The sequence below is a fragment of the Lycium barbarum genome, chromosome 7 (genome assembly GCF_019175385.1).
Source record: "Lycium barbarum isolate Lr01 chromosome 7, ASM1917538v2, whole genome shotgun sequence".
NCBI lineage: Eukaryota > Viridiplantae > Streptophyta > Magnoliopsida > Solanales > Solanaceae > Lycium > Lycium barbarum.
The window spans coordinates 580,232-592,777 of record NC_083343.1 but is presented as its reverse complement, the minus strand read 5'-3'; the positions used below and the strand labels follow the sequence as shown (position 1 = coordinate 592,777).

Sequence of the window (12,546 nt, the reverse complement as noted above, 5' to 3'; positions counted from 1 at the left end):
AGTGATAGCTGAACCATTAAGTATGAGAATAAAACTTCCAATTTGGTATGTGATATGCTATTTAGCATGTAGCAGCACTTGTATGCATCAAGCCAAACAAGTAATAATAAAATCCCCCGTCATGATTGATTCAAGGTCTGGAACCAAATAATTTCCATCTATAAACTTTTGAATGTGCGGTAATAAATTCAATTGCACCACCTCAACGCACAAAAATGGATCCCCAAAGAAGGTTGGGGATATATGTTAGTCTTACTACCATCGGGGGGAGAAATGATAAGTAGTTGTAAGATATATTATGTGGAATAAATTATCATTAGCATAATCCTCCTTCAAAAGGATACTATATTTAGGCTCCGTCAAATGTCAGAGGCATTTCACTGACCCAAAGCATATTATATTTAGGCTACAAATGCTCCATTTAGAATTAAAGTCCCTGAAGGACAGAGGCTACGGCACGCCTAAAGCGTGGTAGACTGATCGGTTCAAAAGATAAAAATCCTTGAAAAAAGAGGAGCAAATTATTATGGTGGTCATAATAAGGAGGCAAGTGCTCTAGAAGAGCCCCAAGACATAACATTTCATCAAATCTTGAAAAAGGTTCAGGTACCTGAAATTAATGAATATGAAGAGATCTTGATAAATTATGTCTATGGAACTGATCCAAAAGATCATCGATGACGTATATGATATAGCGCTCGATATTATGATGATAATCTTGGTTTAACTCTGTCATGATACAGATAAAGGAAATGATTGGCCAAAAATTAAAGGGTGCAATCGAAGATTAGTGACTTCACATAAGAAATGTGAAGCTTTTGGATTTGTAGTCCAATCATTTGAAAGTGAAAAGCCGGGGGGTACATTATCTATGTTGTGAAAAAGAAATGATTAAAACAAAAAAGTCGTTAGATATAAATCACGACTTATGGCACTAAGGTTTTCTTTTCGCAAAAAATACATGAAATCACTTTCATAGATTTTATTAATCTGATAATACATGAAAACTCGATATGCGTATGATGAATTGTTGTTACTATTGACATTGCTAGCTAAACAAAAAAATCTTTATGAAAATTCCTGAAGAATTCAAAGTGCTTGAAGCATAGAATAGTTCTCGCAAAACTAAAATTTTCTTTCTTTCCTATTTATTAGTTTCGCCTATATATTAATCCTAAAATTTTCTTTCTTTCCTATTTATTACGTGTCATATAAATGACTTATAAATTTTCTTTTCTTGAATTAAAATTAAAGCACGAAGTATACCAAAAATAAAAAAGGAACATATCCAGATGGACGTAGGGGAGAAAATTAAGAAGAACTGTACCAAAAAGAAATTGTTCAAAAGAAGCAAAAAAAAAAAAAAAAAAAGGAAGAGCACGTAATAAATAGGAAAAGAAAAAAAATTGAGGATTAATTTATAGGTGAGATAATGTTTTAGTTAAAATTTTGGGATTGTCAAATTTTTTTAGAGTAAATAAAGAAAATATTTGTTATTCTAACTATGGTTAGGACCTTGATTTAGGCAATTAGATCTCAATCGTTAATTATTAATTATGATATGTGTCTTTCATCCAAATAGGAACTTGGAGAAAATGAAGAGAGTGGAAATGGAGGGGAGCCCAATACGAACTTTCCAAAGATTGAACTTTATGCCTTTTCTTTCCATTTTTTCCACAGAATATGGATTATGGAGTATATTAAAGTCAATATTTTTCCAAATACGAACTTTCCTAAGGGGTCGTTTGGTAGAAGGTATAAGCTGGGATATCCCAACACTAATTTTTACACCATGTTTGGTAGAAAATATAAATTTATGCTGCGATAAATTTATACCTTGTACCAAACATGATACAAAAATTAGTGCTAGAATATCCCAGCTTATACCTTCTTATCCCACTTATACTGGGATTATATACCATCTTTTAGATGATATAAAATAATCCCAATAGATTAGATAAATTAATCCCGGGATTATAATCCCGGGATAATTTCTACTATCTACCAAACTACCCCTGAGTGTTTACGAAATAGTTAACAAATGGAGATCTTTTATTTATCAAAGATATTGGCCAACAGGCCAATAAGCCCTTTCTAGCAACTTGGACTTCTTTTTCTTTAGTGATGATGACATCAGTAGTACTCCCTCCGTTTCATTTTTCCTGGTTCATATTAACTTGACATTCTCCTTAAAAACGTATTTATTAGGAGTTTATTTTACTAAATTAACCTTTTTAATTATGTTTTGAAAATTTAAATTTGACTACTAATATTTTATGTAGTTATTTAATGATAAGGTTAGTAAAAAAACAAAATAATAAAATTATCTTGATCATATTATACTAAAAGTGAGAAGTTCCTACCTTGAAAGTTGGTTTACCATTTTATACCTACACGAAATCAAAATTTAATTAAATAGTAAATCTAATTAAATACTCATTTTTATTTACGTAAAGGCAGTGGAAAGTTGCAATTTAACTCCTTAGTTATGGCACATTAATTAAATTCATTCTCATAACTACGATAGCCTATTGGCTTTTCTACTTCTTCAAATGCACATCTTCTAAAGGTTTCCATCATTTACTGTAATGTTTAGTATTTAATAGCTCCAAAAATATCTAATTAATTTGATCTTTTTTACTTTCCGTAGTAAATTCCCCTATTTAGGATCTTTAATTTGTCCAGAAACAGATGAACTACAATAGCCTGTTGACATTTACTGTAAGAAATATTCTTTATTCAATAGCTCCAAAAATGTCTAATTAATTTGATCCTTTTTACTTTCCCTATTGAAGTCCCCTATTTAGGATCTTTAATTTGTCAAGAAACAGATAATGTTAAGGGTCAGGAGTCGGGACAATCGTGGATTCACTGAGGAGAGTAGGAAACGGATGGATTATCTTTTGCTTAAGAGCCCGTTTGGATTGGCTTATAAGTTGCTTATAAGCTGTTTTCAGCTTTTTTGAGTGTTTGGCTGGCCAGCTTAAAGTCATTTTGTGCTTAAAATAAGCTCAAAAAAATAATCGGGCCTATTTGACTTAGCTTATCTAAAGCAGCTTATAAGCTGAAAACAGCTTATAAGCCAAAAAAATAAGTTAGACTACTCCAACTTATTTTTTTTAGCTTATAAGCTGTAAGCCATCCAAACAGGCTCTAAATTTATTTTATAAGTTGGTTCTTTTCACCTTCCCTTACCTAAAGTCCCCTATTTAAAGTCACCAGTGAAAGGCTATTGAATCAGCAAACGGCAAATCCATCTTTTTTCGCAATGATCAGTGCAGATAATAATGTGGTTAAGCTAAACAAGAATGGGACTTAATACTTTGTTACAAGACGGAAAATGAAGCTAAAATATACAGGAAATGCACTTTCAATTCAAGTTGCTTCTTCTTCCACGTCTAGCTCCTCTGCTACAGATATCTTTTATGTTCCTCACTTTCATTGTTGCAATTTTGATCATACAAAATGACTATACTCTTTCAATTATAAGACAAAATTGAAGTGAAGGCGTTGAGTTGCTAGCAAACGATTGATACATAACGCTTACCTTATGAAAAAGAAACTTTTTCTTGCTAGATTCTATATACGTTTATGGAACAGAGTGGCTGATTTTTGTGTAGAGCAATAGATTAATTTTGTTTAAATTGTTGTGATGTATTACAATTCTTTTACAACAAATTTTACAAAGAGATCGAATAATGACAATCATTTGTTTTTATATTATTGTTTTACATTCTTTTTTGTCTACCTTTTGGTCCAGCTTTCTTTATGTACCTCGTCTAAGTCTTCCCTTATAATAGGTGCAATTCATATTGTTGAGTGTTTTTATGGAAAAATGAGAAAAATGTTTTACTTAATGAATTATTTTCTTTTGTTACCATGAATCGTTATTAATGTATTACTTGCATGAACTGACTATTTAGTTTCATAGAGTCTTTAACTTTAGATTCATGTCAATTGTTTGCCAACACAAGACTTTTAGGATGCTAGAAGTATCCAATTCACCAATTTTCTTTTGGAAATTTGCTCATATCCATCATCATAAACTACTTCTTGATACGTCACATAATATACTATTTCGCATGATTGAGTTAGGTATGAGTCGTTTTACTGTTACTGCCTCTAATGTACTAAGACTGTTTTTTCTACTTCTTTTTCGTGCTTTTTATTGTTTAATTTAGGGAGAATTCTCTTAAAGCTCAAAGCATAATTTTTAATATAATATTTATGAAATTCCTTAAATTTTTAGATTCATTAAGACAAGTAAAAAAATTAGATTTAGTATAAGGGTCAAATAAAAGAAAACAGAGGGAGTAATATTCAACTACTATAAATAGATCACTTCGGCTCATTTGTAAATGACACCACCCACAAAAGTGTTTAAGAGAGAAGTGAGGTTGGCACAAACATTATAAGAAAATAGTATGCGAAAGAAAATAAAAAGTACATGTGAACGGTATTCAAGATACCAAATGGAAGACTAAGAAAAAAAAAACTCAAACCACAGTCTACTTAAATATATATTTAACAATAACATAGAAAAAATAAAACTAATTAATAATAATTAACCTTCTTGTAGTTGGATTTGTTAGAATTATCATAGTAGTCTTTTTGCTGTTGACACTAGTCTCAAACTCAGTAATAACACCATGAGCTTTATCATTCATTTTGTAAGTAGATTTATATTAGCTTCCGGCCTTGTAAGTCTCAGTGACCCTGCTAGAAGAACCAAGTCGTTATTACAATTTGTTTTTAGTTTAATGACCTTTTTACAAGAGATTTTTATTTTTTATAAATAAGAAATCTGAAAAAATCACATAACAGATCTAAAAAAGTCATTTTCTTCTATTCAAAATTGTAAGAGGCCAAAATATTCCTCCTTTTGCATTTGACCAAAATCATTTTCTTTTGGTGAAACATAGTCTATATTTCTACTATAGAAACATTCACTCTTAGATTTCCAGAAATCTTAGATTTAGCAAGAATTGTGAAAAAAGAAGAAATGATCTAACCAGAAACGCCAGAAAAGTCCCACCAAATTTTAGGAGCAATAATACTAAAAATTGTACCAGACACCAAAAATGGAAAGATTTAATCGGAAACATCAAAAAAGTCCCATCACATCCCAGGAATCACAACACTAAAATTTGCACCAGACACTAGAGTAGACAAAAAAATAGCAATATCTACACCTCAAAAATCTACAGAGACACCAAAAATAGACAAAAATAACAATAACTGGACCTCCAAATGTGAGTTCCAAAAGAAGAGACCATTTTTATCATAATTTTTTCGTAATTTTAGGTAAGCAAATCCAAAAATAACATATCCAACCATCATAAAATTAAAGCCATAGTGAAATCAAAGACTTAAAACCAACATAAACATAAAAACATTCACCCAATAATAACATAAAAAACATTAATCGAGGTGCACATAAGTTGATCTAGACATCACAATTATCAAAAATAAAATACTGACCCTAATAAGTACTTGTTGGAATTATCATAAGTAGTAGTCTTCTTGCACTTGACACTAGTCTCAAACTCAGTAGTAACACCATGACCCTTTCCATTCACCTTGTAAGAAGACTTATAATTAGCTTCCTCTCTATACTCTTCACGTCCACTGCGCCCATCACCAGCCTTGCATTTATAAGTACTTGAGCTCTTTCGTATTTCACCAGAATGAGCCTTGCCATTCACCTTGTAAGAAGACTTATAATTAGCTTCCTCTCTATACTCTTCACATCCACTGCGCCCATCGACAAAAACACCAGCCTTCTTAGTGACCCTGCTAGAAGAACCACCAGACTTTTTATAAGTAGAACATGAGCTCTTTCGTATTTCACCAGAATGAACCTTGTCATTCACTTTGCGAGTAGATTTATAAGTAGCGTTCCCTTTATAACCTGCACGTCCACTGCTCCCCTCAACAAACCCAGCCTTAGAAGTCTTAGTGACCTTGCTAGAAGAACCACCACAGCACTTACAAGTAGAACTTGACCTCTTTTGATTTGCTAAAGAAACATTGATCTTCTTTTGTGGTGGAACTTTTTCTTCTATAGTTAACTTAATATTTATGGCTCCTCTAACCATTGGAACAAGAAGAAAGTGGTAAGAACAGAACAGAATATTATTATGTAATAATAAGGAGAGAATAGTGTGGTTTTTGGTGATTTTACAATGGGATTGTTCAGTTCTTTATAGAGGGAGATTGATGTACGTGGGGTCTAAGGGCGGAGCGAAGTGGATGGAAGGGGTTCGGATTGGCCAATTTTTCATCCATGACACAAAAGTCTTCCTGCAAGGACAAATCAGGTAACAAGGATATTTTGATAAATCAATTTTTAACTTAAGGTGTAAAATGTATATGCCTCAATAATTGGAGAGTGCAAAAAAAGAACCTCCACCCAGCAATTCCAATACATGTTCTATTAGTTTATCAGAAGTGAAAACTCAAAAGGAAATTATGAAAAGAAAAGTAAAATTAATTGAATTGAAGAATGAAATTAAAGAGGAAACCTTTGAAACAGCAAGCCGATGCACATGAAAGTTAATAAGTGTTGATCACAAACGCACACGCAAATATACGCGATCGTACAAGTAATATAAGATTATTAAGTCCAGATATCGTACTCACAGGGACTTATGATTAACTATTTACTAAATTAAACGATACTAACTATCTACACAAGAAGTAAAATCTCAAGATATAAATATTAACTAACTAAAAATAAAATAAAACAAACAATGAACTTCAACCAAGAAAGAGCGGATTTTTCTAGGAGAAGAAATAGATCTAGGGCTATAACCAATAACAATCCAGTTGAGTCTTCAAATCGCTCTACCTGTGAGTTACTAGTTAACGGGTTGATGTTAACTTTATGAGTTTTTTCCGAGTTGCTCACAAGCCTGTGGATGCTACTATAACGCCAATATTCCTATTCTCATTAGCGAAACGATTAATCGAACAAATTCTCTTTATTCTTATTACGCATGCAAATTCCTTATCCCTAGTTCAATTTACACGCCACATATGGTGTCTAACTAGGGCAAGTTCTACAGAGTGGTGGTTAGACCGGCTATGTTGTATGGGGCGGAGTGTTGGCCAGTTAAGATCTCTCACGTTCAAAAGATGAAAGTTGCCGAGATGAGAATGCTGAGATGGATGTGTGGGCACACTAGGAGCGACAGGATTAGAAATGAGGCTATTCGGGATAAGGTGGGAGTGGCCTCGGTGGAAGACAAGATGCGGGAAATGCGACTGAGATGGTTTGGGCATGTGAAGAGGAGAGACATAGATGCCCCAGTGCGGAGGTGTGAGAGGTTAGCCATGGATGGTTTCAGAAGAGGTAGGGGTAGGCCAAAGAAATATTGGGGAGAGGTGATTAGACAGGACATGACGCAGTTACAGCTTACCGAGGACATGACCTTAGATAGGAAGGTGTGGAGGACCCACATTAGGGTAGAAGGCTAGTATATAAGTCTCGTTATCTTTCCTTATTAGTAGGCGCATTAGCGCATTATAATTTCTTGTGCTTTGATTTATGTTATTATTTGCTACTTTATGTACTTTGATTACTCTATTTTATCTGTGCCGCTTTCGTGATTTGCATTTCCATATCGCTTTGAATTCCTTGATTATCCTGTTTTACTGTGTCGCTTGCATTATTTCATTGCAATATCGTTTTAAATCTTTTAACCTTATCTGACCCCCTTTTTATGCTTCTATTGAGCCGAGGGTCTCTCGGAAACAGCCATCCTACCTTGGTAGGAGTAAGGTCTGCGTACATTATACCCTCCCCAAACCCCAAGATGTGGGATTTCACTGGGCTGTTGTTGTTGTTGTTGTATATGGTGTCTAACTATTTTGTCAAATAATCAAACAATTAAGATCAAGAATAAATAAATAACCCAAAGATGGAAAATCAATAGATATAAACGATAATCAAACGTCAACTTTCATGTTTGACCCAAAACCCTAGAACTAAAGAATTTAGCTCCACATAGACGACGACAACAACAACAACAACAACAACAACAACAACCCAGTGAAATCCCACAACGTGGGGTCTGGGGAGGGTAGAGTGTACGCATACCTTACTCCTACCAGGGTAGGACGGATGTTTCCGAAAGACCCTCGGCTCAATAAAAAAACATAAAAAGAGGTCAGATAAGGCTAAGAGATTCAAAGCGATATGGAGATGAAGTAACGCAAGCGGCACAGATAACATAGAATAATCAAAGCACAGGAAATAACAGATAATAGCATAAATCAGAGCACAGGAAATTATACTACGATAATGCGACTACTAATAAGACAGGATAATGAGACTATCTACTAGCCTTCTACCCTAATGTGGGTCCTCCAAACCCTCCTATCTAAGGTCATGTCCTCGGTAAGCTGTAACTGCGCCATGTCGTGTCTAATTACCTCTCCCCAATACTTCTTTGGCCTACCCCTACCTCGTCTGAAACCATCCATGGCCAACCTCTCACACCTCCGCACTGGGGCATATGTGTCTCTCGTCTTCACATGCCCAAACCATCTCAATCTCGCTTCTCGCATCTTGTCTTCCACCGAGGCCACTCCCACCTTGTCCCGAATATCCCCATTCCTAATCCTGTCACTCCTGGTGTGGCCACACATCCATCTCAACATTCTCATCTCAGCAACTTTCATCTTTTGAACGTGAGAAATCTTAACTGGCCAACACTCCGCCCCATACAACATAGTCGGTCTAACCACCACTTTGTAGAACTTGCCCTTAAGTTGTGGTGGCACCTTCTTGTCACATAGCACTCGGGAAGCAAACCTCCATTTCATCCACCCTGCCCCAATACGATGTGTGACATCATCGTCAATCTCCCCGCTGCCTTGCATAATAGACCCAAGATACTTGAAACTACTTTTCTTCTGGATGGCTTGGGTAACAAATTATCCGAATAAAAATGTCAAAACAAGTAATACAGAGAAGAAAAGGTAAAACCCTATAACTATGGCGTTCACGGCGGCTCTAAGCTCTCTCTATGTCCAAAGTTCTAAACTAAGAGGTTCAAGTTGTCCAAAGTTATATAAAAATTATGGCTTATGAAATATTTATAGGTGTAGAAAAAAAACCCAAATAAAATAATTGAGAGAGTTTTGTTCTCGTCGAAATTTGTTCAGTGCGTTACTTCCCGCATTCGCTGTTGCGGTAAAGAAATTGTTGCTTCTTTTCCCTTGGCTTATTGCCAATAATTGTACCCTAGATAGCCTTAGGCATCATGATGTCTGCCACTTGTCTCCATTCTTTTTCTCCTTTTAATTTTCAAATTTAGCTTCAGCACATCTTTGTCCTCTTTACCTTTTCTCTTCCGCTTTTTATTCAATTTTTCTCCAAATCTTTTTAATTTTACACTGCTTTATTCCAACATAATCTATATTTATATAAAGCCTACTTATCTATTTTCCTAGAATTTTACCTTTTAACCTCTTATATAAGCGCTCTAAAAAAAAATTAAAACCTCCAAAAGTCATGACTATTTAATTTTCTTTCAGTTTGTATTTAACCCTTCCCTATTACAACTAATCCTCACATCACGCCTCTTTTGTGGGAAAAAAATTATGGCTACGCCTCTTTCCGTTCTCGCTATTTTTCCTCCCATTAATCACAATTCATGAAGTAAAACTTTCAACATAGTTGAAAGACAAAACGGATAGAAAAGACTTACCAAACAAAAGGAGGAGAGAAGGAAAACTATCTTTGTGAACAGCCATTATAAACTTGTGAGTTACGTTGTCTTATTTTTGTAGAAAATTAGAATTAATATATACTAAAGAAAATACATTTAAGGAAAATACAAAAAGAAAAAGACAAGTAGTAGATACTAGGGAATTTGATCCCATCAATGACGAGTTCATTTATTTGATTTTTTGCTTTGTTTCATTTCATTTCTTTTTTTCTATTTATATCGCTCATTTTAAGTGTTCTAAATTGTTGTTTGAGAGAAATGAAATTAATAATATTATGAAACAGAATTATAAAACAACTTACATTTTAAGAAACAAAATACTAAGAAAATAAATTTTAGAGGAAGGGAAAAATCTGACACATCTTAAGATTGCATCCTCATAATTTAATTCTAACATTTTTTCTTTTTCATAATTCTTTTTAATTTTTTGCTTTCTGTTTTAAATGAGTTCTCTCATATTAAATTGACAAGTTTCTAACAAAAGTGAAATACTTCTAACAAATTCTTTCTAAGAACTTTATATAGAATGTTAGACGAATCACGAAACGATGAAAATTTATTAAATTTTGAATTGGTGATGAATCAAATTATGACATTGATGCTTAACTATTGAATTTATTTTTCAAATCCACGCGAAGCGCCGGTAGATATACTGGTAAAAATATAATATTAAGCACAAGTCAATATAATAATACTCAAACGGCGAAAGTATTAAAATGTGAGGCAAACAATGAGTCAATATATGATTTTTGGCCGAACATCAATAAGATATACCTTCCATTATATGAGACCAAATGAGAAAAGCTAAACAAAGCAATAAATTAATGAGAAACAAGAATGAACCAATTAATATAAAAATACGTAAAGAAAGACAAGAGATGAAATGAAAGAGTAGTGAACTGACATTTTCTCATCCAATATATAGAAGAACAAACTGTATATGAAAGTTTTTTTTTTTTTTTTTTTTTTTTTTTTTGTGAACGGATGATTTTATTGGTAGAAGCTAAAAGGACCAATAATTAAAGCTCATTAAAAGGTGGAAATGGTAAGCTCTAACCATGTATCCGGTCTAGTTTAGGGAAGGGCAAAATGGTCCGTTAAATTTTTATGGACATTTTCGTAATCCAACTTTAGGCTTAGGATCTTTCTACTTTTAGTATAATATGATTTACTAATCCATATATATTTAAAAAATAATTTTGACCATACGTATGTAGTGTAATTTTCGGGCGAAGGGGTTCAATTATGGCAGTTACTTTACTTATACTAGTGTTCAGATCATACTTATACTAGTGTTCAGGTGATTTGATAGTTTAAAAGTTTATTTACATTTGTCAGTGAAATAGAAGTTAAACTCGAACAAATAGTACCAACGGAAAAATTTGTTTAACTTCAACACGCTGACAGTTTAGAGGAACATTTTCAGAATCTAGCCACTTAGAAGATAACTATTTACCTAGAAAATAAGATAGATAACATGATACAACAAGTTAAATTACACTAAAATTATCCTTGAGTTAGTGTATGTAAGTTAAAAAAAAGGCAGGCCTGTGCATATATAGAACATCCTCCGTTTACACAGGTCCAGGTAAGGGCAATATCCCAAGGGAATGTGATGTGGGCGGATCTAGAGCCTGAGAAGTGTGTTCACCCCAACACCCTTGACAAAAAATTATACCATAAGATATTTTTTTAATTTACATATATAAATTTTGAATACCCCGAACACAAGAGAAGATGTTGGTTTAGGGGGTTCAAAATTCATCATGAAGTTCCAAATTCAAATTCTAGACATTACATTTTTATTTTTTGTACCACTTAGTGATAGTCCTGATTTATTTCACGACTCGAATCCGACTTATAGGTCACACAAAGACAACTTAGTTGGGTTGTTTCATTTAAATATGGCTTAATGCATATGCAGCCCCCTGAACTTGTCCATTTTTTCCATTTTGGCACCTTAACTAAGTGTTGTTTGATGGGTGTAAATTATTGGGCCCGGAACCAAAATGCCCCAAAAAAAAATATTTTGAACCAAAATATCCCAACAAAAAAAAAGTTACCAAAGTACCTTTAGCGCAGTATTTTACTGCGCTATAGCACTTCACGGAGACGGAGCCGTTAAGTGCTATAACTGTTATATCCCGTATTTTTCACATTCGGATAATTTGAGATAATCGTGACTAGTAGGAGATAAGGCAATATTTTTGATCTTATTTGATACATAAGTTGTTCATGAAAATATTGATGCGGAAATAGTGAGGAAGGCTAAGGGCAAAATTGAAAAGTAGGAAAATAGTTTTCATGAATTAAAATTTGTCATGAAATAAAAAGATGGGCTTGGAAGAGAAAAAAAAAAGAGTTGGGCTTGAAAAAGAGGCCAAGGTGGCTGGCCAAGGGGACATGGGCCAAGGCCATGTGAAGGCTAAAAATTAAGTGAATAAAGGGATAATCATCCATCAATTGTCATTTTCTCTTCAAGAACATTCAAGAAAGAGAGAGAACCTTGAAGAGAAAAAAAGACCACTCCATTTTCGGCCAAGAAAAAAAAATTGGAGCCTTCAATTTTTGATCCAAAAAAATATACTCTCCTAGTATTTCCACTAATTCAAAGACCCTCTTTAACGTGGTAAAATTATTGAAGCAAGAAAACCACTCTTGGTGGCAAGTTCAAGATTCTAGTCAAGTGGAAAGTTGAGGAAAAAGGTAAGAATTCATATTCTTTTATATGTTATTGAAGGTTTATGTATGTTGTAGTATGTAGAAATGAATGAAAATCATGGAAATAGTGTGTTGTGGGTGTGGCCGT

The 12,546-nt window shown here is 33.6% G+C and overlaps 1 protein-coding gene and 1 pseudogene across 2 annotated transcripts; one reads left to right on the top strand and one right to left on the bottom strand.

Annotated features, from left to right (window-relative positions):
• LOC132602819 (protein DETOXIFICATION 16-like) overlaps nucleotides 1–12,546 on the top strand; it is a 35,877-nt pseudogene that overhangs the window by 7,145 nt on the left and 16,186 nt on the right.
• LOC132602818 (uncharacterized) lies at nucleotides 4,398–6,242 on the bottom strand. Of its 2 annotated transcripts, none has more exons than XM_060315603.1 (2): nucleotides 5,482–6,242; nucleotides 4,398–4,719 (listed from the first exon to the last, which is right to left on the bottom strand). In XM_060315603.1, the coding sequence occupies exons 1-2, from the start codon at nucleotides 6,096–6,098 to the stop codon at nucleotides 4,686–4,688; spliced, it is 651 nt and encodes a 216-aa protein (XP_060171586.1). In that variant the 5' UTR covers nucleotides 6,099–6,242; the 3' UTR covers nucleotides 4,398–4,685. The 2 variants fall into 2 exon arrangements, with proteins under 2 accessions (XP_060171586.1, XP_060171587.1); XM_060315604.1 differs by having other exon boundaries at nucleotides 4,398–4,716; nucleotides 5,482–6,241.